This window comes from Musa acuminata, chromosome BXJ3-6, assembly GCF_036884655.1.
Source record: "Musa acuminata AAA Group cultivar baxijiao chromosome BXJ3-6, Cavendish_Baxijiao_AAA, whole genome shotgun sequence".
NCBI classification, from domain to species: domain Eukaryota; kingdom Viridiplantae; phylum Streptophyta; class Magnoliopsida; order Zingiberales; family Musaceae; genus Musa; species Musa acuminata.
The window spans coordinates 41331370-41358407 of record NC_088354.1 but is presented as its reverse complement, the minus strand read 5'-3'; the positions used below and the strand labels follow the sequence as shown (position 1 = coordinate 41358407).

The following is a 27038-nucleotide window of genomic DNA, read 5'->3' as shown; positions in this document are numbered from 1 at the left end:
ACGCCCTCGCAAGGGGGCACCCGCCACCATCTTCACCTTCGGCCTAGAGGGTAGCTCCCCACTCTCCTGCATGTGGACGAAAGCGCATCAACTCAGACTCCCGGGTGCTATTGGTGTTTGTTCAATGATCCTGGGCTCTCGCCTCCTAGGGCTGGCGTGGGGTAGTTGGTCGTCTTCGCTGAGGCGTTCCTTAACTTCACCCACCAGGTGCAAGCATTGGTTAAGATGATGCAGACCATCACACCCCTCATACCCTATCTAGCTGTACAGACGACTCTCCCCCCACGGTTATTGCCCGTGATCTAACCTACGCTTATCCCTACATGATGCCACCCTAGTTGACTAAGCACCTCTGCTCCATATGCCCATCCCCTAACTAGGGAGCAATCGGGAGACCCGAGGCCAATGGCAGAGCGTAGTGCCCATGTGCCTAGATGTGCTACCTCGACCTTCCCCAAAGCTGACACCCTATTGTTCGACTCGACAAACAACTCATTCCGGGCTTAGTTACAATTGGTGAATCGACGCCTAAACGAGGTTCAAAGGGAATTCCACAAGTCTAAGGAGGAGCTCGAGAAAAGTACCTCGATTGGGTCTCCCTTTGCCCAAGAAATTCAAGACAAGCCTATCCCCCTCAATTTCCACCTCCTGACATCGGAGGCCTATGATGGTGGCTCCGATCCAATGGAGCACATCGCTGCCTTCTGGGCCCAAATGGCCTTATACGACACTTTTAATGCCTTGATGTATCTAGCATTTCCTACCACCCTTCGAGGCCCGGCTTGGATGTAGTACAACTGATCGAGGTTGTTCTCGATCTCGTTTTTTGATCATCTTGCAAGGGAATTTGAGTTTCACTTCATGGCCAAGGGAATTTCCTACCACCCTTTGAGGCTCGTGGCCATGCTCCTCGGGCTAAGGTAGAAGGAGTACGAATCCCTCTCCCTCTTCGCCACTCGCTTTGCTAATGTGATCCGAGGGGTTCCAGATGCCCACCCCTTATTAGTTATACAGGCGTTCCTAATGGATTACAACCTTCAAGGTTATTTTGGTCACTGGTCTAGAGGCCACCAGTAACTATTCCCCAGATGCTCCAGTGGGCTAGCTAATATGTTGCTGCTGAGGCACTAGTGATAGGAAAGCATGAGGAGTCGCACAAGAGGCCCCGGTAGGAGCTACCCTAATGAACAGACTAGGGAAAGAAGAAGGCCCGCCATAACGAGGATGGAAGTAGATGAGTCTGAGGCGTGGAGATTAAAAAAAAAGGCCTACTATGGCAAAACATGGGCCCAAGTCGTGCGTCTCGGCTAATCATGAGCTTGAGTTACGTATCTCGACCATTCAAGAGCCTTAGTTACGTATCTCGACCAATTATGAGTATGAGTCATGCACCTCGGCCAAATAGTGTCCGAATCATGCACCTTGGCCAAGAAGTGTCTTAGTCATGCATCTCGACTAGTCAGGAGCCCGAGTTACACATCTCGGCGAGTCAAGAGTCCGAGTCATGCATCTCGGCCAAACATTGTCTAAATCATACACCTCGGCCAAACAATACCCGAGTCATCAGCCAAATAGTGTTCGAGTCATGCACCTCAACCAAACAGTGCCCGAGTCATGCACCTCGGCCAAACAATGCCTAAGTCTTGCATCTTAATCAGTCATGAGTCCGAGTCGTACACCTTGGCCAAACAGTGTCCGAATCATACACCTTGGCCAAACAGTGTCCAAGTCGTGCACCTTGACCAAACAGTGCTCGAGTCATGCACCTCGGCCAATTAGTGTCTGAATCATGCACCTCGACCAAACAGTACCCGAGTCATGTATCTTGGCCAGTCATAAGTATGAGTCGTGCACCTTAGCCAAATAGTGTCTAAATCATGCACCTTGGCTAAATAGTGTCCAAGTCATGCACCTTGGCAAAACAGTGTCCGAGTCGTGCACCTCGACCAAACAGTGCTCAAGTCGTGCATCTTAGCCAGTCATGAACCCGAGTTACATATCTCGACCAGTCAAGAGCCCGAGTTACACATCTTGGCTAGTCAAGAGCCCGAGTTACACATTTTGGCTAGTCATGAGTCTAAGTCATGCACCTCGGCCAAACAATGTCCGAATCAAGCATCTCAATCAATTAGTGCTCGAGTTATGCATCTTCGCCAATCACGAGCTTGAGTTACGAATCTCGGCTAGTCATAAGCTTGAGTTATGCATCTCGGCCTATAATGAGCCCGAGTTACGAATCTCGACTAGTCATGTGCTCGAGTTACGAATATCGGCCAATCATAAGCTCGAGTTATGAATCTTAACCGGTCATGGGCGTGAGTCATGCATCTCGATTAGTCATGAGCTTGAGCTACATGTCTTTACCAATCAGTGCCCAAGTTATGCATCTCATCGGGTCAGCGCCAGAGTCGCTGAGTCATGCGTCTTGTCCAAACATGGCCCGAACTACGAATCTCTACCAGACAAAAGGCTTGCGGTGGTAGGTAAAGGAAATAAAGGCAAGCCTCTTGGTTCGAAGGGGGTCTACAATAAAGGAACCCACACACACAGTGAAGCTGTGGGTTTGACCAGAGAAAGCACCAAGCCGTACCTCAGGCCCCTCCATGAGGAACTCAAGGCACGCCTCTTTGAGGGGGGAGAGAATATGACAGGGCATATTCTGGCATCTCCCTCGCAATCGCAATCAACCGCCACGTCAGAGCCGACATGGTGCCTCGGAGCTGACATGGCACGCACACGCCAACGTGTTAAGTCCACATGCACTCAGACATTCGACTTGATAAGTGTATTGTATATTGTATTTGTAACCTGCACAACCAATCAGAAAACCTGATAACTGATTAACGATAAATAACAAAGAGAACAAGCCTAGCACAGATAAAAAGCATACGGCACTCGGGATAAATGCGTCTGAATCTAAACAGAAATTTTCAGCAGGAAAACAAGATTGATGAGGTGTGAGCACAAGTGGAAGGCTAGAACTGTCAAATACACCCAGTTAACCATATTCTAGATTGCAGATCCAGTTGCTGACATGTATCACCTGGATGCTGGATAGAACTGAGGAGGTGGTTTCCTAAATCTCTAGGGAGAACATATTGTCACCTAATAAAACAGAGGGGGAGTCAGCTGATATTCTTAGGGGGAGGAACATGATTCTGATACCAGGTAGCTAGCAATCTGCTCATCACACTACTTCAGCTGCAAAAAACTGCAGTTAGGGAACCTAAAATCTTATAAGAAAAGAGTAAATTTTATGTATCAAGTTATTGTCTGTCCTCTGGGATTCTTATGTGGGTAGATTCTGCTAGGTCAATCAGCAAATCCTCATTTGACAAAGGAGGAAAGAGAGAGGGGGCGACCTGCTACTATGACAATTGACAAATAGCTTCAATGATACTTAAGCAGGAGAAGCTTTCGAATTACCCACAGACTCATGATGAAAATTTATTTTGAAGCTCTGAAAGTTGCCAGACTAGGCAGCACCTCTGTGATTGATCCTTCATTCTTATATTTATTTACCTGAACAAAGACATTATAAGCTTTCACCTTAAATGGCTTTGACTATTTATATATAAAAAAATAAAGCAAATTCTAAGAAGTAAAACTACTATATAGTATATACAACTTACTAATCCCTAAAACTACTAAAAGAAAACAAAACAACTATAAGAAAACAACATGTAAAAGGCTCTTTAGTTTCCGTACCAGCTCCTTGTGGAAAGATATACAGCTCTGATTAGACTTGACAAAGCACATAATGGACCAGGTTTCAGATATATAACATATTCCTAACCCCTAAAAGGGCATTTTAAAATCATGCCAACCTACTCTTGAAGTACGAGAGAGATGAATTGTGAAATACAGTACAGGCAATTTATACCATCAACATCCTTTTCCCAGATCTAAGATCAAGGTTTCACAATGCGCAAGAAGCTTACTCTTAAGTTTACTCAAGAAGATCTTAAGAGTCTTAACAAGCCTCATGGCCAAAGATACATAATCTAAAACTGTTCCATTATAGCGGCATTAATGCAACATGAACTATAGAAAGACAAAACTATTTGCATGAGAATTATAAAAGAAATTCCGAGGAACATCAATGATTAAAGCATAAGGATATAAGAGAGAGAAAAATAGAGACCCTTACCTTCAAGGATGGTATTAGAGCATAAACTTCATCAACGGTCTCAGGACAAATGTTTCCGATCATGCATATCTGTATTAAGGTCAAAAGAAAACTAATATAGATGTGCCACTGAGTCAAAACAAGTAATTAAATAACAGTTGCACTTCAAACCTCGGCTTCAGCAACCCCGTTCAGCTTCAAAGTTCTATCACCTAAGTTATGGGCCAACAAGAAGTTTTGTCCAATAGAGCAAATGACAGAATACACAAGCTAACTGATATATGTTAATAATTAAAGGATACCCTAAGACCGGTTTCATGGACTGGACATTTGTGCAGTGACCATTGATCTTGGAGTACTGCAACGCTTTGCTAAATGACCTGAAAGAGAAAAAAGACATCATTGATCCAAATACCTAATTATTTCAAAAATAAACCAATTAATCGGAAAAAAATACAAAATATAATTCCTAGGCAATTTGATCTTTGGATCCATAGACAGAACAGTCATGTGTTGCTGCATTTCTTGTAAAATTTCTGCTGCTTCACAATTCATTGACAATCTAGAGCCCTTTGGAAGTTCAAAAAGAAAATAATGGAAAAAAATCGCCAAATTAAGATATAATCTAGACTTGTCTAGCTGAGAATGAGATGCTATGGTATATGATACCAACGTTGAGGTTTTGAACTAAAATCATGTGAGATTATGTCAGAAGTTCATAAGGAAAACATAACTGTTTCCCTTGGTTTAATATCTCCTCGGTCCTGCTTGCTTCTTATTAAAAGTGATCATTCTAGAAACATATTTTGTCAGCTTACTAATAAGTAAAATTATGGAACCAAATGTTCAATCTTACAAGCATCATTATATTTTCATCAACAAAAACACATATAGAACATAACAACATCAAAGCCACCTACCACAAAAGAAAATTCTGAAGAAACCCTTTCCTCAAGATAGATAAAATATATTAAGTTGCTAAAGTAAAGTGGTAATATGGCAACCTTCATTGCTTTCCATAAATAGCATTAAGTAACAAACTAATAGTTACCGTCCTATTTGACATGGCAACATATAAGCTGTCAATTACTTACTAAACGTCATCATCTTGTAAGTAACATGGCATTAGCACTGAAGGATGTAGACAAGAAACAAGTTGGCTTATGTAATAAAGCAAGTCAAAGAAGGGAAGCATGCAAAGAACTGATCAATATGAATACCTAGCACCAAAAAATGTCAAAAAGTTGCACAAAGTTAATGGTTCTTAACAACCAAACCACTGCATCAAACAGTATGTGTGATAAGTTTTGGATCTTCGACACTGTTTTAACTTTTAAGCACATACAATTGTTGGAAATGTCTAATATTGGAAGATACAAAGCTAAAACCAAGATTAATAAGTTAGCCGTAACTCATAAGAATTGGATAGACTTACGCAAACATGGAAGCACAAATTATGTGGTTAGCATTGCATGAACTATTCACAACATGCTATCAAATGCTTATTCTAATGCAGAATTTCAGAACATGGGACTACAAGAAAGATGCCACTGGATAAAAAAGTTTGATTTTCGCAAATAAGTGCTCGACGGTGAAAATAATTTTGGATTTAGGCGCTGATGGAAGTCGGAAAAGGAAGTTTCCAGGTTTACCTAACGAACAATGGTTGTACGAGGCATTTACTCGGTTGTTTGAACTTGAGTAACGTGTTAAGCTCATAGTAACCATCGAAATGCTACACATATCATGTTTCTACCTCAAGGGGAAGGCAGACGATCGAAAAAACTACAACATTTCCCCTAAGTCATTCTTAGATTTCAATCAACAAATCCGACTTTTAAAACGTATACTAGACGTTACCTACAGAGAGATGGAAGTATAATCAAGGAAATCTAAACCTTGCTTTGGGGACGCTGATTTGGGAGCAGCTTTCCCTCTCGGGAAGGAAGACACCTTACCTCCTTTCTCTGCCATTGACGGGCGTGGACCCAAGACGACTCCCGGTGGAGAGTAGGGGCTTCTCCAGCAACAACCCTGGCGCTCCATCTTTCTGAAGGGGGGATTCAGAACCAACACAAACTGCGAGCAGACCAATGTGGGGATCGATTCGCACCGCCTACCGTCCGATGCCGAGGCTTCCCTGTCGCCACCCACTGCGAACCCCGTCGTCTCCTCAAACCGAAATGGACACTCTCGATCTTACCATCGCGAGAGCGGTTGCTCTTCCAAGTCATCGCAAGATCGTGATGGAACTTATGATACCATCTCGACCGTTCAATTGTCCTTTCAAATCTTGGCCGTTCAATTTCCTATTCAGAGCCTCTTCTTTCCTGACATCAGTATCGACACGCGATACGATAACGCGAACATAGATAGCATTCTACAGTCTCAAAAAAGTGACCTTTCTTCTCTGCAAACAGGCATAGAGCTGCTTCCTCTCGATGTAGTCCTTTGGTTATGGTTTCTTACATCAGCCTAAGGCCATGCTAAGCTGCTTTCTTCGATATAGTCCTTTGTTCATGGTTTCTTTGATCACCCCAAAGCTATTTCGTGTCGTATATATATGAAGAAATATTACCATGTGAATTCACATATGTATTCCAAGGACTAAACCAGAACACAAAGTTTGAGCTTCCTTGGTTGGTAGGCAAACCTGCAGATTTGAAACAGGTGACATCAATAGCATGCTTGGCTTCATGGATTGTTACACCTTCATTTTCTGGTTCTAAACCCCTAACATCTCCACTTATCAACAGGCAGCAGGAGACCTAAGAAGGTGCCACTACAAATTAACTAGCAAAAGTATTTAAGATAATGGAGATGACAGTATAAAGAAAGGAGCCATTTTCCTTGGAGAACTGGTGCAACTCACTATCTCTAGTAGATTCTTAGGATATCAGGGTGGACTAGAAATAACCTTGGAGTCACTGTAAGATCAGCAACACTTGCTCAATCAGCTGTGATGTCGATCTGTAGACAAAATTTCCCAGATTTCGGAATGTCTTGCAAAGTTTGGGAATAAGAAGACATGTGACTGCAATGAATTAGAACTCAGTTAATCGAAGCAAAAGATTTAATGATTCAGAATTCAGTCCTGAAGTAGTGCATGAAGACTAAGCCTATCCAAGCATTGATGTTTTCTGGAGCAGAGAGCAGCCTTTCACCCTTCTAGTGCAATATGTTTGCTTATTATGGAAAGCTCACCACCAATAATTGCCACCATCCGTAAGAGATCTCAAGTCTCAACTGGGTGTCGCCGCCTTTTCTTCCAAGATCCTGTTGCATGACGAATCTGATATGTGCAGCCACTGTATGCTACAGTCCTTACTCTGTCCTCATCTGTCTAATTATATGATGTAAGCATCATATTCCATAAAGAGATGAAGTGTTGCATTTTGCTGACTCCTTCAACTTATGCGTGCATTCAACTTGGTTAAGTTTAATGTTCTTCGAATGATTAGTGCTCACAAAAAAGGCCATAGGGAGAGCCAGTTCATATATAATTTTACCAACAAGATATCTAGATTTAATACTGCGTTCTTTTTTGTCTATCAAACTTGTTGTGACTGCAATCAAAATGGTATTCCAAGAATTAATTGATTGAACACCAGAAGGAGTGCAGTCATATATGTTTCAGAAACTAAAAGTTTATCCTTCTGCATGGAGCCTTCATTAGATGGAATTCTGACTGACAGTTCAAGCTGAATCATGTTGCAGAGAGAGCAGAGGGATGAGGAAGTGAAGGAAGAACACTAAACTCTCTCCCTCAGTGAAACATGCCAACAGATTCATGGAGTCCCATAAACTCTGAATCCAACTCTCATCTGAGCAGATTTCTTCTTGATTTTGCGGAACACAATTTATCTTCGGCTTGTATGTTCTTCAACTTGTTCTGAAGCTTGGTTTCTTCATCTCTAAGTTGGGCATTCTCATGGAGGACCTGATCGTGCTCTCTAATGACGCGGTTTAGATCATCAAGAAGCTTCTGGTTCGTGGACCGGAGATGGACAACCAGCGACCACAGCTCGCTGAGTTGGTTCTGCTTTCGCATGCGCGACCGGCGTGCGGACTCTCTGTTGGATATCATCCTCCTCTTCCTCCTCTCCTCTGCCAGGTTCAGCTGGTACTCCTCGGCCTCGACGATCACCATGTGAGAGTTGAGACCAGAGTTTGAAAGACTGAGCTCTTGCAATGGCATGCTTTGGACTTGGTTTGAAGAGTAACATCCGAAGATATTGCCGAAGTAGAAAGAGGGGACGTCGCTGTGAGCCATGTGGTAGTCAGTCTGGAAAGAAGGCAGATCTGAGGGTGAAAGGTATCTAATGCTGGCAATTTCACCTCGATGCATGGCTGCAACAATACAAGATGGAAGAGAAATCTTTGGAGGGGTTAAGAGAGCTGCTGGACTGAGATGTTTTAGTGAAGAGGAAGGAAGAATGAGGGGAATTCAGGTTAATTTATAGTGAGGGCGTGCTCAGCATTCTGGTATTTTAAGTTCCTACTCTTGTTAAAGAGAGCACAAACACACACATCAGTGAGGTCACCTTCCGGTTTGATGGATGCCAAGCAACGCATGCATGCATTTGATTCATGTCTTTGACATGCATGCAATTTCACATTAACAGCTAAAACTTACCATTTAAGTTTGCTGCTGGTTGGCTTGCGTCCACTTCAAGAAAATAAAGAACAGAAAAGTTATTTGGATGATGGATGACAGGATGATAGGCATCTGAAACAAGAAGCTATGAGAGCACTGTGGGTGTGGGTCAGACCCTCATGCAATGTGGGAAATGCTTTATAGAGGAGCAAGTCGAAAAGGAAAAGGAAAGAAGAGGTGAGAGGAACGTGTTATTAGTTTATTCTTGTTCTGAGCATGGCTTAATTCTGGCTGAGGGACGCAATTGAGGTCACTTTCTGTAAAGGAGAGAAATTAGTCTATCAATTAGAAAGTGATCCATTGCTATGGACCCCCTAACTTTGAATGGGATGCATGATTAAGCGCCTAAAAGCTTATTGCTCAGTAAGTTATTGCATCTTCCAAGTACTTCAAAGGGATTTCATCATATATATGTATATCTTGGGTTTTTTTTGGTTCATTAGAAGATCTCCTTATCTTTGCAGTTGATTATTCCTAAGTTCTTGCATCTTTGAACATTCAGTCAAAAGCCTGCTTTATCTTCTTCTTTCTAGACTTTCTAGATTCTTATTAGCTTCATGACATGCAAACCGCCCTTCCCCACATCCAAGTCAAGATCCTATCTGTAGCCTCTGAGTCTGTTTCTCTATTGGTTTTATTAGCTTTGCTTTCAAGCTTGCTCAGTAATCACTTCATAACATCTAGCATTTGCTACGGCCACTCTGAGTGTGGTGCATAATCTTTATCATTTTATGGATGCTTTTGTCCCTTTAGATTGGAATCTTTACATTGCTGCATTTGTCTGGTATCGTCTCTCGGGAGTATCTTGACATTTCTCACAGTTTATCCTACCAGCACGAACAGATGGCCACTCTCGAGTCTTTTCTTCCTCTGTTCAATGTTACATGAAAAGGTACCGGAAGAATGGTGTTTGATTGCCTTAGGCCTTAGCTGACATGACATTCTTCATCCTGATACAATACACCTGCCCTTTCTTTGTTTAGTTGTTTGACTGGATCTGCTGTAGTTAATGAAGAAAAAGAAGAGGAGCTTTTGATCCTAGGTCTGCTCATCTTGTAATCATCATGTGTAATGCAGCTCAGTTGGCAGTCACTAGTCTTTCAAAGCATCTAAGAATGAACAGCAAATAGAAGCATTCTATCAGCTGAGATAATTTTGACAACATGGATATATTGTGGTTTAAGAAACTCGAAAAAAAGAATGGCATACCAATTTTGATCTTCACTTATCGGTTTCAGACTGGTATAGGGACGTAAACCAGTCTTCCAAACAGTTCATATCTGGTCTAGATCTACTCAACTTTTGACTATGTAGGAAAAGGATGCTGATTTGACAAGTGTAAATTATACATGAATTCTGAGCTTTCAAGCTGGCTAATATTGCATAAAACCATGCTTGTTGATCTGAAGTTCTTAGCTGAATTGAGTAACTGATATTCTAGGTTGATAAACTTGATGGGAGTATCTCTTGCAAGAGACAGTAGTTGTTTGGAAAAGAAGAGGCGACAGCACTCTTCCTGATCATACTTGAAATGCTGGCGTGTTCATTTTCGATTGCAGTTGCTATTACCACTTCATAGTGTTCATAATTCAATCATAAATGATAAATGTCCTCCTCCTAGAGGCTCTTCAAATTTTTGACTTCAGCATGCAGCTGCTTGCTTGCTCTGATGTCATATGCATCAAAGATTCTTGTTTTTTTTTTGTGTTTCAGCTATAAATCTCTGCAGTTGCCCAAAAAACTTCACTTTCATTCTCAATTTAGTTTGAAGGTATATACTGATTTCATCCTTGTGTGGTAAATAATTCTCCAGCAAGCAAAACTCCAATGAAGAATCACAGTCTTTTGAATAGAAATGGTTAGCATCCAAATTCAATTCAAAAGATTCAGTGTACAAAATAATCACATCATAGCAACATCGAAGAACAGCTAAAGGAGACAAGGTTTCAAGGTCAAAGGCCTACCCCTGCAGCCTTTGTTTCTTTAGAAGACAGGAAAATCTTTGGAATGTTTTAGCTTGATTTAAACCAAAGTGTTTCATTCCATGTCCTCCAACAACATGAAACAACAGAAACAATCTCTTGTCTTGTTCTTAGACACCAGCATCTTTAAGTCTTTTTCTGACTCCATCATTTCCAGCCTTCCAAAAGCCACCGACGCATTCATTGTTCTCTTCACTAATTCTTGAAAGACTAGATGATACTTAGGATGGCTTTATGGGGCAGTAGCTCAACTTGCATCACTCGCATTCTGAGGGTGAACAGTGTAACCTGTCGATTGATGGTTAGCTGTTTATGGATTGCTTACCCATCATCCATTTTCCCATCGGAGCTGAATTCTAAGTTTAACACTATCATGGCTGAGAAGCATCGAGCAAATTTATATGTAATAAATGCCTGTCGTCATCTTTTACATATATAGCAAACTAATAAACAATTTAATCCAAACAAAACTGGCAGCTTGTCAAAGTTCTGAGACCAAAAAGAATGCATTTTTGATTTATTATGATAGTTTAGTTGCTGTCCTGCGATCTACTTGTGATTCTATTCGTTGTAGTTGATAGTTAACTTGCATTGTAAAGCAATGATTTGATGATATTATTTCCACAACCTTGTCATTAAAAGAAAAACATGATTTGTATTCAAGGATGATCCATGTAGAAACTAATTTATGGCTTTAAAATCATCGGTCCTTTGGTTGCATTCGGGTTGTAAAATCATGTCAGAAGTAAACTGATATGTGGATATGGACAAAACCTGCTAATTGAAACTTCAGTAGCTGCACTTGTTCAACAACTTATTTTGGAGTCCAGCAATGGGAGCGTGTTCAAAGAACACATAAGAGGGCGTTGAAAGGGTGGGGATGAAAGTTAGATACACGACACTCCTGCAAAAATTTCCGAAGCAAAAAGAACAATGATTGGGTCTTCCACCTGGGTGGAGGTTGTGACCATTACACATCATGGAGTTTTGGAGCAAGGAGGAAGGAGGAGACTGAGAGTTGACAACTGCTATGCCATCTCTGCACTCACACTTGTCGGATGAGTTGGGTTTCCTCTGTCCGTGTTTAATAGGCTTAAACCCCATATGATGTAATAAGTCCCGAAGGATCAAATCCAGTTCACGATATGATGTCTTAGTATACTGATACCTAAAAGTGCCATTATGCAATCCTGTTTAGTCCCTGGGAAGATTGTGATCACTAGGAGTACTCACTCTTTATGCTGTTCTTCGTTATCATCAATACATGATCACGGTACCATTATCCTAAAATAGTTTATTGTTTCCAAGTCCTGTGAGCAGGAACAAGCTTTGGTTGTGAAATTTTTTGACAGTTGCTGATGTAGAACTTGCATTCATTTAGAGAGAACCTCCAAAAATGATCATAACTATGAGCTTCTCCTCTCTGCATTCTCTTGCCACATAAGCTGTCTGCTCAAAAGAAGCATAGCAAGAGAGTGCAGAGAGGAAAAGCTTTCATCAACCTCTGCCTGGCATGCACCGGATTCGTGTGGTGAGTCTCACAGGCAAAGCAGGAGAGCAGGGAAACCAGCTTGGGTGCTGCTTGCACTACTACTCCTCTCCATTACAGGACTGGTCATCTCAGGACTAAGCTTTTTGGGTCATAAGAAATGACCCTCCGACACCTATTTGGTATGGCTCAGCTGTATCCATCCATTACCAAACATTGTCTATCCTGCATTCCTTATGAAACTATGGAGGTTCCAAGCAATGGTATGGCTCAGTACCACTTCACCTCTCTCTCTCTCTCTCTCTCTCTCTCTCTCTCTCTTCTTCCTTTTCAGGTCACTAAAGATTTGCTGGTACCAGCACTTGCATCAAGAGAGTGATCAAATTGCCGCCACACATTATTCCATTCCACTGCCAAACCACACCATCAATACCTTCTTTTGCTAAGATTCTGTCCTTTGTGCTGCTGATGTGCTGTTCCCCGGTCCAATAGGATTGGCTCACCATGGATAAGCCATGGAAGCACTTCTGCTTTTGACTCATCTGCAGTATCAAAGTCTAGTGTGTGTGTATATATATACATATATATATATACACATATATATATAATATAATATAATATCTTGTCGGTGGCTGTGATGTCTTGGATACGTATACATCTGGTGCATGCATCACCATCTTCTCGGAAAGCTTTTCTAGCCTGCTTTAGTGGATATATAATTGTATGCTAATGAGGTTTTTATAATGCTTACATGCTCAGTGGGTTGGAGGTCACTGCAGGCTCATCACACTAATGCAACAGATGTTGGCCTCGATGCACTAAGAATGTGGAAGATAAAGCTTGATTGGCCTTCTTAAACAAATGAGATGCCCTCAAATTGTTGGAGTAAACAATCCATCGGCGTCGTCAGTCACTCTTTTTCTGTGTCACGATTGCGACGTCGAGTGCTTCTAGCCTGCGATGATTGCTGCACGCTTTCGTTGTTTAAATCGATGACAATTCATTCCACCCTTGATAACTTGGAAGGCTACAGGAAGAAGGCCACCTTCCGAGTTCTTGAATGCGGCTGACTAAAAGCGTATGATTCTTATAGCCTTTCTCAAATAAAAAAGATGTGGGAAATGGTGTTCTTATTCTACATTCACAGATTTCTGACAAAACCAGCAGACGATCTACAAGAAGAACCATCTCAAGCTTACTTTTGTTTATATATTGATAGTGAAATCGACGTCGATCCAAACTATAGAGATAATCCCACCTAATTCATTTTTCGAATCTTATCGCCTTCGAGAATCAATCACTCTCCCGACACGAATTAGATGTACACAGAACATACTGCATATGATCCTTGTATTCCAAATCCCTACCCACCCTGTAGAAAAACTAGAAATTGACACTGTACTTTCGAATTAGAACATATCACATCCTTCCACCGGCTTATTTCTCTCTCACCGGCATGTCAGTCCGATTGGATCAGACTTGGCCGGGCTAAGCCAACATAGGATCAGACTAACGATGAATTGTGTTAGATTTAGTCAACACATATTTTGCATGGCGTTTTCCTTCTTAATGGTATATGCCTATCCTGCTAATTTGATCAAGTTAGAACTCGTCAGGTTGATTGAGGCCAATTGAGCCAAATCGAGCCCATTAAGAAGGCCACCGGCAAAGCGCCACGGGGTTCTGAATCTTTGATCTTATCCTGACCGTTGTTTTTGAGTGCCTCCTTCGATCCTCATGTTCGGCCCTCATGGCTCCTCTATGGATGGAGGCCAAGCCCATTAAGAAGGCCACCAGCAAAGCGCCACGGGGTTCTGAATCCTTGATCTTATCCTGACCGTTGTTTTAAGCGCCTCCTACGATCGTTATGTTCCGACCTCGTGATTCCTTAAATCTACGGTCATCTTGAATTTGTGACGTGACCTTATCCCCTGCGACTGACCGTTGGATTCAAGTCTGTCCTCTTCTTCCATCCTCTCCTCCTTCACTCCCCCGACCCCAACCCATTCCTCTCTCCAGAACGAGAAGCCGAATGTTCGGAGTCGGCGTCTTCCTCCCCTACTCCTCCTACTTCGAACCCTCGCCGCACCTCTTCATCTCCAATCCCCGCCTCCCTGTCCTCCCTCGCCGCGCCCTTCGTAAATTTCGGCGACGCAACCCTTCCTCTCGATCGCTTCTCTCCCTTCACCGTTTCGATCTTCTCCGTTGCAGCTCGAACCCTAATTCTCGCGTAGGGAACAATACCTTCGCTTCCCTTTTGCGTTGCGCTTTCGAATCCGGCTTCTAGTTGTTGACGTCTCGTGGTTGTCGTTCCGTTTGTGTTAGGTGAATGCGGACAGTTGTAGCCATCGTGGAGGGTTGGAGATCGACGCCGATGGAATCTTGGAAACTGGGGACTTGGATTTTCCGGTGGAGATTTGCACGACTCGAGCCTTGCCCCCTGCTCTTTCGTTGGCGGAGGGGTTTGATAAGATGAAGCAGGCGGTTGAAGAGCTGAAGTCGAACCCACCACGTATGACCAGTGGTGTCCTGAGATTTCAGGTATGATTCTCGACATTTGCTTGCCCTTCTATAAGGGAAGTGAAAGAAAAAGATAGTCTTGTGTTACGCCCCGATATTACAATGAGACCACATCGTAAGCGAACTCATTTTATGATGCTAGAATCACAGAGCAAGTACTTAATGTTGGGAAAAACGGATTAAAAATATATACGGATACAGACAATTAACTATCAAATTTTTTTTCCCCACTTGTATGAATATGTTAGGAGCACTATTGAGTATACAAACAACGAGCAATGAACAATTAAATCACAATCAAGCACTCAAGAATATTGATAATTTTTTACGTGGAAAACTCCTTCACATTGAAGGATAACAATCACGGGACATCTCTTGGTCCAAATCAAAATTTTCACTATGAAAATATTGTTCACAGCAATAAAGATCCACATACGAATTTGTTCCACAACAAATTCAAAACCCACAACTCAAATACCCGTCAAACAGGGATATAAATCACAAAGGATAGCTATTGTTAAGTATCAGAAAGTGTTTACCAATTTGCAGAATTGTTGGGTTACGTCACTCCAATGTGGAGAAAGCCTAATAATAAATGTTTTGGCCCATGTACTTAAAACCATTAGGGTTACATTTTGAGACACTCATGATGCACAACTTAATTTCAGTAACCACTATAGAGAGAGAATTTTTTGGGTTTTCCTAAAATTTGTTCAGCCATCTTTCTCCGGCGATCGTACAATGAGACTTTTGTCGGATTGTGCTGATTTTTGGTGGAGATATTCTAGGCTCAGTGAACTTCATTCTGAACGGTGAAGATATGGTTTGGAGGTCTTCTTCATAGGGTTTTGGCTTCTTGAATAGTATCTGTTCACTGATTGTTCTGTCACCGATCAGTTTACTTCGACTCCTTGCTGGGCAGTATTCAACTATTAGATTTGGCTGAAATTTTGTCGGCAGGTATAAGGCTTCTGGTTGTGCATTCTGAACAGTGAAGATCGGGTTTGGAGTTTTTCTTTAAGTATCTCTTTTGATGCTTCAACGAAGACTATGCTGCTGGTTTTCTGCTTCGAACAGTTTCATCTCATTCAGCATTTGGACTGTCATTTGTGGTTTGATTTGACTGATTTTTGGTGAGCATGCTCTAGACTAGTGTTTCTTTAATATGAATGGTGGAAATTGCGTTTGGATGTGGTAAACACTTTTTGATATTTAATAGTAGCTACCTTTTGTGATTTTTATCTCTGTCTGATGGGTATTTGAGTTGTGGGTTTTGAATTTGTTGTGGAACAAATTTGTTTGTAGATCTTTGCTGTTGTGAACAATATTTCCATAGTGGAGATTTTGATTTGGACCAAGAGAAGTCCCGTGGTTTTTTTCCTTTACATTGAAGGAGTTTTCCATGGAAAAAATTACTGGTATTTTTGTGTGTTTGATTGTGATTTAATTATTCATTGCTCATATACTCAAGATAGTGCTCCTAACATATTCATACAAGTGGGGGAAATTTTTTTGATAATTAATTGTCTGTATCAGTATATATTTTTTATCCGTTTTTCCCAACACTTAAATCCATCAAATGTTTTTTTATAATAACTAGAAACTACATCATGTTCAAGTCCTATAATCATTATTAACTTAATTAAATCTCTAACTAAACATCCAACGCAAGTTAGTTAACAAGAAATGTCCACTTTTCTAAATCTGAAGACTTCTTTCTATCTTTGCAACCTGCTGTGGATCACCTGAAATATTTAAAGTTTTGGGTGGGGATTTTTTATCAGCAGGAGTAAACACAATAGAAACACGATGTTGGAGGAATCAATCATGTGCCGCGCGATAAGCCTATAATACGAGGAATGAAGAAAAGGAATGCTTCAATTAGAGGGAAGAAAACTGTTATCTGTATAAAATCTAATTGTTGAAAGTAGCTAAATGCTCGCATTTGGTACTTCAATGTCGGAAACAAAGGTTCTTTAAAATTAATAGGCTTATCCTGCTATTGCATTCCTAATATATTATTCATTTAATACAGAAAAAAAAGCAAAATGGCTGCCTTCATCTAGAATGACACTGGTTCTCTCTCTCCCCATTCTGCTATATTTTACCTTTTTTCCTCTCCTTTCTTTCTCTACTTTTCTCTTTGCTTTCTTCGGGGTGGAAGAAAATCACCCTTCTGTTCCGAAGGATGTTCTCTTTTAGTCTTTTATCACAAACTAACCATGTTAGGACACTGATGTATCCTGACTGTAAATCTGCAGGTTGCAGTTCCTCCTAGTACAAAAGCATTGACTTGGCTTTGCTGTCAGCATCACGATCTTCTGGTGTATCCTCATTTTTATCTCATAACTAGGGCATCATCTGATACATCTCTTCAGTTGTATTTATTAGGAGCACTTAAAGTTTGTGGAATTGGGGCTGCAATTTCTGTCCATGGTTCTTCATGGGCCCGACAAGGATTCAGTCTAATTTCAAGGTCAGTTGTTTTTCTTTTATGCCTATTTATGTTCATTTACACATACCCAAGGATTGAAATATTGTATCATACCGGAGTTTTAACCTTTTGTTGGTACGGTACGGTATACCGAGCGGTATATCATTCGGTAAACCGTTCTCTCTCTCTCTCTCTCTCTCTATATATATATATATATATATATATATATTTCGATGACGTCGTCGAGGCGACATCGCAGAAAAATGAGGCGATGTTGCCTATATATATATATATATAGCAATGTGCGACGTCGCCCTCTCTTCTCTCCAGGCAGGGCGACATCGTAGAAAAACGAGGCGACGTCACCTATATATATATATAATCTTTTATTTATATATCTATTTATATATATATATTATATATAATTAAAAAAATGTGCGATGTCGCCTTTATATATATATATATAATTTATAAATAAAAAAATACCGCCTGGTAGCGAGCTGTCCACGTACCGGTTTCATGTCGAATCGGTATGTACCGCCCGGTATCATTCGAAACTATATACCTTCCACATAACTACCTACCCTTGGTGACTTTGAACCCCCCATAAATGATTTAAATATGGTTTTAACACCTGTAACTAGATGCATGGAAAGAGCAATATGAACTTTCGGATTTCAACCATCACACTTGGTCTTAGAAGGATCTTGGAATTGTAAGAGCATTAACTAATCAACCAATGTTTTTTTGGTACATTCTTTTTAGGAACATGTTGGAAAACCTAATAGCATTACATTCTTATTTATTTGGATTCTATTTAATGTTAAGTGTTTGTTGCCATGGCCCAGAAAACATGATGCTTTTACATTGATCATGTAACACATTTATAAATGGTTGTTAATCTGAAAATTATATGGGCTTAATGTTGCTACTGAACTGCGTGGCATGACAAACAGTCTATCATGGTTGATGTGTGTGGTCAAAGTCAAACAATTCCTTCTAATTTTCTTTTAACCAATTGCCATTTCTATCACTCTGTTTGAGTGAAATTATTGTCTAATGCTACCAGAATGTAGAATTTGTAAACCAAATTGTAAATTTGCTCCATTAGAGATTGTAAAGAAGTCTTATGATGTAAAACTTGAATGTAATATCATATTTACACTTGGTAAGCAGATTTGATTCTACTTCATTTATGTTTGTGGAATGTATATACTTGCCATGTGTATCTTACAATTTTATATATGCATACAATTCTGTATCCCGTAGAAGTTGTAGCTAAATAATGCTGTTGCATTATTGATTATCTGCAGATATCTTTCAATTGATTCACCCCTGATAAAGGCTTATGGGTTCTTAGGTATCAATTACAATAAAATGTCATCACTGATGGAGGAGAGACTTGATTCATTTTATCTTTTCATCCCTCAGGTGACATTATTTCCTGCTTTTTTTTGTAAATGATTCTCCATATTAATCTGTTAGCCAATTTTTGAAGGAAAAAAAAAACTAGCTATATTTTAAATATGATAAAAAAATATTGTATTTTACATATTTGTCTCTATAGATCTCAAAAGTCAAAATTGTACACGATACGATACTTTGTGAACTTTATATTTTGTGTTGTATGGTCAATATATTACTCGGTATGATGTGTATGTACTCTATGGTTGGACAAATTTTGTATGAATGGAATTGCGAATAAACCAAATAGGAGGATACCGCGTACAAATTTGATGGACACACATTAAAAAATAATAAGCTGTAAGGTTACTAAGTAAAAGTAAGGGAATGCACAGGTTGCTCGCAAATGGGGTGTTGGGAGAGCTAGCCCATGCAGCCTTATCCCATAAAGCTTAAAGGCTGCTGTTATAACTTGCTTGGCTTCCACTTTGCAAGTTACATAACATTTTGTTTGATGAATAAGCCTGGCTTTCTTATAATATCGCTAGGTCAAAAGTGCTTCTAAGTTTTAGGCTTAGTAACTTTTGGGCTGGTACATGATCAGAGTTATCAAATTATTATTAGCCATAAAGAAAGCAAGAACCCATCTGTCTAGACATAAATTACAATATCCTTTTCTGCAAATCATTCTTCCTAATAGGTGACTCGTGAAATACTTGACATTTTCTTTCCTTAAAAAGAGAAAGCTACTATATGACTTCAGCCCACATTAGCTTTTCTCTATCCTTTTATTCTCTTTGCATATATTCCAGCAAGCAAGCTTATAATCATTATACAGGTCTTTATCATTCAACTAATCCTTCAGTTTCTCCAAGTACATAGACTTACCAATTAGTGCCTTATGTTGATATGATCTGAACTTCCACAGTCAATATCTGTGTGCAAATATCATATACTGGAATCAGAATTCTATCCGTTAACAGGGAAGTTCTATCGGTTTCCAATATGTTTTACCTCTTTCGATGCACATTTTTTGGAGTTCAAGAAGGCTCTTCATCAACAAATGACTGAACATCTAGGTTTAATTGTTTATAAACTTTCGTTTTGTCATATATGAGAAAGGAGCTAGGTTTCCGTCAGTAATGTCTGCTGCATTAATGATTTGTCTGCAATTTCTGTTAGGCCTTGCTTTCTCAGATATCTGAATACTAGATGATGCATTGGAATCCAGGCCAAGGAGTCAAATTTAAGTTGTAGCTTGAGTAGGTTTGGTCTAAAGTAAAATTTTTTTTTTGGATTTTTCAGAGTATCTTTGTTGACATTTTCTGTACTAGTTTTAGATTTTCTCATCTCAAATAAATCTTAACTTCTCATTATCTTGGGTTATATCTTTTCTTTAGTTAAAAGATGACAAGACTAAGATAAACATTTGAGTTCTATTTTAGTTTAAACTTTAAACTAGGAAAGATAAGTTGTGTCCTTTATTATGCACATTTCTAGTAGCAGTTGAAATGTTTTCATCATTCTAGAAAGAAAACTTTGGATGGCTGTGTGAGATGATAGATTATTAAGTGAAAGAATTTTCTTAACAAAAGGCCTTAATTTATCATCTTCGCTTCCTTTTCTATGTTTCTCAAGTTCAACCTTCGAGCCCATCTCATCCTCTCCAAAACTTCTGCTCCTTTGCCTTTTCGTTATAATCCATTTAATTTGGTACTGTTTTGTTTTGTTACATAATACTAGAGCCTAGTTCTAGACTACCACATTGATTGCTTCATTTTCATATGTACTTGATTATAGCACTATGATGAACTCTTTGAATACTAGAATTGTAAGCTCCATCCCAAGATTCGCAATACCGTACCATACCGGTATTTTGATCTGGGCTCGGTACTGGTACGGTACGATGTACCGAGCGGTATACTCAGGTGTGCCGAGTACTGTAGTTCTGCTACAATGCTACAGTATACTGCTACAGTGCACTCGGACCGGTAACAAGCGGTTCGCGTACCGACAACCTGTCAGACCGGTATGTACCGCCCATACCGGGCGATACAGTTCGGTACGGCAGACCCTGCTCCACCCTTATTAGCTGCATTTGCCACACTGATGAGTTGAATCAAATTATAGTGTTCTTGCCTCGAAATTGCATGATAAACCTGCCACTGTCATATTTCAAAAAGCAAAAACTTCTATATTTGATTAACATCATGTTATTTTAGTTATTGTGGCAATTATTATTTATCACTTTATATTTCTATGTTCTATTGTTCTACTGCAGCCAAACCACATCCTAGTTGCTGCAGCAATATATATGTGGCTTGACATCTAATTCATATTCCATTTTGACACATGATGATTTATATGACATGCATGACTAATCAATTGATATTTATTAGCACACAATAACAAATTCAGAAAAATTCCACTTGTTAGGATGATCCATCAAGCATTATGTAGCCTATTGGTTGTTCCCGTGCATCGGGTCTTGTTCTTCTACACTCGTTAATAAGGTGTTAAGTGAAAAGAAATAGTTTGCAAAACAAATTATCCTTAGTGGAAATTAGTGCTTATTTTGGAAAAATATCTTATGCAGTGTGGTTCTGCATTGATCCTTGGTTTTACTTGGACTAATTATCATGCTTCTTAACCAATTTATTCACAGGTTGAGGTGACTGAATATAAGGGTTGCTCAGTATTAGCGGTTACCCTGGTTTGGGATGATTGCATGTCTTATAAATTTACTAATGCAGTTCATACCTTTGAGCTCTATATTCATCAGGTATTTATCACCAACACCCTTTCTAGTGATTTTGTGATGTCAATTTCAATTTTCACAATTATGCTATTACAATGGAATCAGCCTCTACCTGCTTTGACCCTCCCCACACCCTGCTGTTCTTTTTTCACAATGATGGTAGCACGAGGTATCTAACAGAACTGTTATGCCATATTGGCATGTGTACATTTTATTTATTTATTATTTATCTTTGACATGTCATCCATCCATCCTACAGTCGTCATGTCCTTCATCTACAGACAAACCTCATCTCCTGCACTTAACTAACCCACAACAGTGTTGCTTTGAATCTCAGCTCTAGCCATTACCATTACAGCCTCTTTCTCATCTCCTTCATCAGCTGCTAACAGGTGACCCTTTGCCTCCATATGCTCCACCCAATAGCATCACTATTATGAACATGGGTGCCCCTTCACCACCTTATATTACCACCAGATCAATCACTTCTACTTTCCTACTCCATTTACTCCACCTGATGAACTTCTCCACCACTTATCAACTATCATTTCCATCACTGCCATGATGATAGTGGCCACACCACCAGCCCAAACACCTCCCTCACCACATGAGAATCTTCTAGACCACCAACCTCCACCCTCATGACCAACATAGCCGCTTCTACCTTACTATTATTCCCATCAGCATCATTGCTTGAAAGAAGAAGGAAGCTTTCTGGATGTGTCTCATAATGAATTCCTTGACATGAATATCATATTGGTCAATGATTTACTTTATGTACTAGCTCATTCTTGAGTCTATGATGTATGCTCTTTTATGATCTTGTATATGGTTTTAGTTCATCAATTTGGCCGAAATATAGCTATTAACTTGATTATTGCACTTTTTGAATTTTTTAGGCAAATTATTATTATATTTTTCTTGTTATGTTTGACAGTATTATATGATATCATATAAACAGAATACATACTTTAAGTTATTTTTTTGAGAAATTATTCAGTTTGTCATTAATTTCATATCCATTTTGTTTGTCCTTTTATCTTTCTTGCAGATGATAAATTATGTTCACCGAGTTAACATCTATGATGAAGTATTTTGGATGAATCATGCTAATGGGAAGTTACCTTTGATTGCAAAGAAAGATGCTGAAATGGTATGGACATCTCAAATTCTTTTAACACTAATTATTAATATGTTGTTTGATATTAAATTTAAGGGATTTGGTTTACCATGTTTAACAACAGCAACAAGCCAAATGTCATGAAAGACTTATCATTTAAGAGAAAAAAATGCTAGTTGGTCGATTATCTGTTTGCTGTACCTCCTGATATTTTTTTTTGAGATTTTTTTATTTGTTTAATGTTATAGTGATTTAAAAAGGTTACTTCTGTCATTATAGACATAACCTGGTTACAATATTAAAAATGAACCTGTCTGACGTGAAAAGAGTGATCCTGTGAGATCCAAAGTACTCTAAGAAAATCAGGTATAGAATGCTAGCTTTGGTCTATTAGTTACCATTTATGTGAATCTCTGGCGCAACTTGTGAAGCCAATAATTTACTTTAAATTTGTCAGGGGCATAATCCTGATAAAGGCAACATAAGCATGTTTTTGGTCTGAAGAGGTTATAAGCTTTACAAACTACAAAGACACTGAGGCTGTTACCATACCAAGATCCAAGAGTTGCAAGAATTTAACCTATAAGCATCTTTTACTGCCATATGATGTTTTATTTATTGCAATTCTATAACTTCTTTAAGGTTTACCTGAATGATGTTTTATTTATTGCAATTCTATAACTTCTTTAAGGTTTTTGGCATGTGCTTTCAGATCTAATTTGTTTTTGTATTTTTGCCTCTTACAATCATGTTTGGCTTGTATAGGTTTACCTGAATGCTGAAATTGTTGCTCAAAGTGCTCCTCAAAACAATAGTTTTCATAAGGTATTCATTGAGAGCATGCCTGTCCAGATTCCATTGTGTGAAATCGGTAGTTCAACTGTCGTAATTTAACTATGCTAGCATTTGAAGTTATCTAACTTCTCTTGTCATGGTTTTGGTCCATGGCCAGGTCCTGACATCTAATGAAAGCTAAGGCCTAAGAGTGCTTTTGGTTTTATCTTAAGTTTATGAATAAATGATCAATTATTTTGTTGTTTTCTATTGTTTCCTTGCAGAAAAAGGTTCCATCTTCTTGTCAGTTTTATTTTAGGCATGCATGGACAACTTCTATTGGCACTACTATGGTATGATTTACAATATTTTATGAATACACTTGTAATACATTTTCTTTGATATAATTTGTGACTGTTTATACTTTATACTTTATACTTTCTTAATGTCCATTCCATTGATGTTTATGGATTTTAGATGCATTATTATGGTGCTTCTTTAATTGCTAGCTAGAAAACAATTACTATGAGTTACAGTGATAATCTGTATGATTTCACTCTGCAGATGTCACACGTAGTATCTGATTGAATATGTTAAGAGTCAAAGTTAAATATGTGTTGTAATTGAATGATTTCAGATAACATTTTCAGTAGACCAACGTTGGTTGGTTCTTTTTTCATCAGCTTATGGGTTCTTATGGCACCAATTGCTTGATAAAGGACTGTGCCAACATTAATGCTGTATGGGCTTCACTTATAGTTGAAGAATGTGTTCGGCTAGGTTTGACGGTGAGTTCCATCTTTTATATATGTTTTGATTCTTGTATTGAATTTAATTCTAAAACTTGTTTGTTTAGTACTTTTGTATAGCCCCAGGATCCAGATCATCTCCACTTGCAATTTCTGCTTGTGGGCATTCCCACACTACTTGTTATTCTTGTTATGATGAACGGTCACTTGCATTTCATGCTGTTGGGTATGGGAAAGGGTCTCATAAACCTGCAGTGATCATAACGTCATCTGGAACAGCTGTGTCAAACCTTCTTCCTGCGGTGAGAAGTTGAATTCTAGTCGTTCTCTGAAGTTTAATAATGGGATATGCACCATGAAATGGTCCATTTTTTTCTCTGTTTAATCTCTTCACCATCGTAAATCTGGATTTGTCTCGCTTTCTGTTGATGTGTATTTCTAACACTTATTGACACTCTTTAAAGTTACAGTTTCATACTTTCATATAACTTCCATTCTTTCTTCTGTTCTCATTAGAAAATTTTAGATAGCCTAGGATCTGGTGTTTATACATTACACAAAGTATATTATGCAGGTTGTGGAGGCTAGTCATGATTTTGTACCTCTTCTCTTACTCACAGCTGATCGCCCTCCAGAACTGCAAGATGCAGGAGCAAATCAATCCATTGATCAGGTTATTATTAGTCTTTTTATATCTTCTTTGTTTCTGAATTGTTCTTAATCATGCTGATTTTGATGCATTCTGACAGTTCATGGTTTCATTTGTCAGAAATGCACAATGCACCAGATAACTATTAGTTCATGTCTTCTCACTGTTTCTCTTATTGAGCCTTAAAAAAAGTTTAGTTTTCACTAGAACTGTGAACGCTTTTGTTGCATTGCTTCATTTAATAATATGTAATGGGACTCAAGGCACTATCTGGTGCACATATTTGATTATACTATCTGCAAAGAGCTATGACCGTTGTGCATGATTATTGTGTGCAAATGATATGACTAAAGGACCAAATGGTTTATTGAATTATCAGTTAGCTTTATGTTGACAACTGTTATTGGCAGCATTCAGTAATTTTTCTTTTACTTGAGCAACTTGATTGTAATTTAATTAAGTTTTCTTCTTCTGAAATTTTATATGGTCATAGTTAGTTATATATAACCTATATGTATTACTAGGTGAACCATTTTGGGAAGTTTGTGAGGTTCTTCAATCTTCCTGCAGCAACTGATCAAGTTCCTGCGAGAATGGTTCTCACAACTATTGACTCAGCTGTGCATTATGCAACTCAAGTGCCTCATGGTCCTGTACATATTAATTGTCCCTTCAGAGAGCCACTAGAAGACAGTCCAAGAGAATGGCAGTTAGACTGTTTAAAAGGACTAGATTCATGGTTGTCAAAGAAGGAGCCATACACCAAATATATCAAAATGCAACATCTCTTCACAGATGGTCATCATAATGGACAAGTTGCTGAGATCATAGAAGTTATACAGAAAGCTAAAAGAGGACTCCTCCTAATTGGTGCAATTCACAAAGAAGATGAAATCTTTGCAGCTTCTGTTTTGGCAAAACATCTTTCATGGCCAGTTGTCAGTGATATTCTGTCTGGTCTACGGTTACGCAGAGTATTAGCTTCATTTCATGAAATAGAGTCCTTATTTATAGATCATATGGATCATGCTCTACTCTCACACTCGGTTAGGAGCTGGGCCCAGCCGGACCTGGTTCTTCAGGTGGGTCTTTCGATCTTTGTTTCCTTGAATTTTTCTGCTTTTGCTGTGTTAGTTGATCAAGCTACTGAAAAAATAGCTCAAAACAGATACAAGTTTTTCCCATGACATGTTCAATCGCTAGGAATCTCAAGGTATAAATGTGCTTCATTACTAGTTAAAATGTGTTGAAAACTGTTCTGTTTGTACTGCCTTGTTTGTGCTATTATGTATTTAAATAAAAGTTAGTGGGCATTCTTATTGTGGCTTGTTATTTCACCAACTAGGTGAGCAGATTTGAAACATTACTTGTAATTGCATCACGCGAGAACCATTGTCAGGATATTCACACAGAATGAGAGGTGATGGAACTTTCGGGACAATATGCACACTTAATTAGAATCAGAGCCACAAAAAAAGAAAAATAGAGAAATAGAGAATGATTAAAATACAATAAATCAAAACAAATCATCTGTTATTTTCTTCTTCGAAGAAGATTAATTTCCATATACAATTTGGAAGATAATCTTCTTTTTTAATGGCATTCTTGATTCATAATCTTTGTTTTTTTACTTTGTGGAATAATGAATCTTCCTTGGCAGGAAAATCCCCAAGCAAGATTTGTAATGGTCAATAAAATTAAATTTTGATATCTTCCAATTGTTCTTGTGTTTTCTTCACCTTGATTAATCTAGTAAAGTGAATTAGAAATATTGAGATGTCATGTGGCATGTTATGACATATGCGAAATGCCCCCTAACTAATCAAATTTATTCAAATAAGAGATAAAGTCCTATATTATTATGTGGCTCTAATCTTTTACAATTGCACTGGACTGTCATTATTTTTTCATTTTTGATAATTGTCCCGTGTAGATTTTAGTTCCAAGTTTCCAACATCTTGACCTTTATAATCCAAGAGTACTTCTCATCTCTACATCATCAACCATATCTCCTTGTTTGTTTATGGCTAATAAGAATCTGTTGGATTTTGAATTATGGTGGAAATGCTGACTGTCTGAAACCCATCAGGTCAACCCCATCTGACCTAGACCCTACTCCTTTAAGATGTCATTTTGTGTTCATGTCCAAGAAATCTTGATTACAGGTCAGATCTGGTTCAGGTCAAGTACCCTACCTGATCTGACCCATTTTGACTTGGCCTAATCCACTAGATATATTTGGGATTGGATCAATTCAAGAAGCATTGAGGTGCAACTGGTCAGGTCAAGTTCTCTTATATGCCTTTACATATCATCCCAATCCAACCTCGCCTGGCCAATTCAGAGGCCTTAGTGTGAACAATCATGAGGCAA

The 27038-nt window shown here is 39.0% G+C and overlaps 2 protein-coding genes and 1 long non-coding RNA gene across 6 annotated transcripts in view; 1 reads left to right on the top strand and 2 right to left on the bottom strand.

Annotated features, from left to right (window-relative positions):
• Positions 1 to 4215: 4215 nt before the first annotated feature.
• LOC103990235 (uncharacterized) lies at positions 4216 to 6321 on the bottom strand. The gene is made up of 3 exons (XR_010497468.1): positions 6088 to 6321; positions 4432 to 4509; positions 4216 to 4334 (listed from the first exon to the last, which is right to left on the bottom strand). It is a non-coding gene; the product is annotated as an uncharacterized LOC103990235 (long non-coding RNA).
• Positions 6322 to 7760: 1439 nt separating this feature from the next.
• Positions 7761 to 8540, bottom strand: LOC103989973 (basic leucine zipper 43-like). Its single transcript, XM_009408957.3, has one exon. It carries the CDS (start codon positions 8475 to 8477, stop codon positions 7950 to 7952), a length of 528 nt encoding a protein of 175 aa, XP_009407232.2. The 5' UTR covers positions 8478 to 8540; the 3' UTR covers positions 7761 to 7949.
• Positions 8541 to 14188: 5648 nt separating this feature from the next.
• LOC103989974 (protein PHYLLO, chloroplastic) overlaps positions 14189 to 27038 on the top strand; it is a 33052-nt gene continuing 20202 nt past the window's right edge. For 2 of the 4 annotated variants that reach the window (XM_065154675.1, XM_065154674.1), the window contains exons 1-12: positions 14189 to 14487; positions 14583 to 14798; positions 17039 to 17253; positions 18525 to 18642; positions 21281 to 21397; positions 22425 to 22526; positions 23259 to 23318; positions 23552 to 23620; positions 23951 to 24055; positions 24124 to 24318; positions 24591 to 24689; positions 25190 to 25747. In XM_065154675.1, coding sequence (XP_065010747.1) covers positions 14290 to 14487; positions 14583 to 14798; positions 17039 to 17253; positions 18525 to 18642; positions 21281 to 21397; positions 22425 to 22526; positions 23259 to 23318; positions 23552 to 23620; positions 23951 to 24055; positions 24124 to 24318; positions 24591 to 24689; positions 25190 to 25747 — 2052 coding nt within the window. In that variant the 5' untranslated portion in view covers positions 14189 to 14289. The remainder of the gene's footprint in view (positions 14488 to 14582; positions 14799 to 17038; positions 17254 to 18524; positions 18643 to 21280; positions 21398 to 22424; positions 22527 to 23258; positions 23319 to 23551; positions 23621 to 23950; positions 24056 to 24123; positions 24319 to 24590; positions 24690 to 25189; positions 25748 to 27038) is intronic. The other 2 variants (XM_009408960.3, XM_009408958.3) reach the window with 1 other exon arrangement.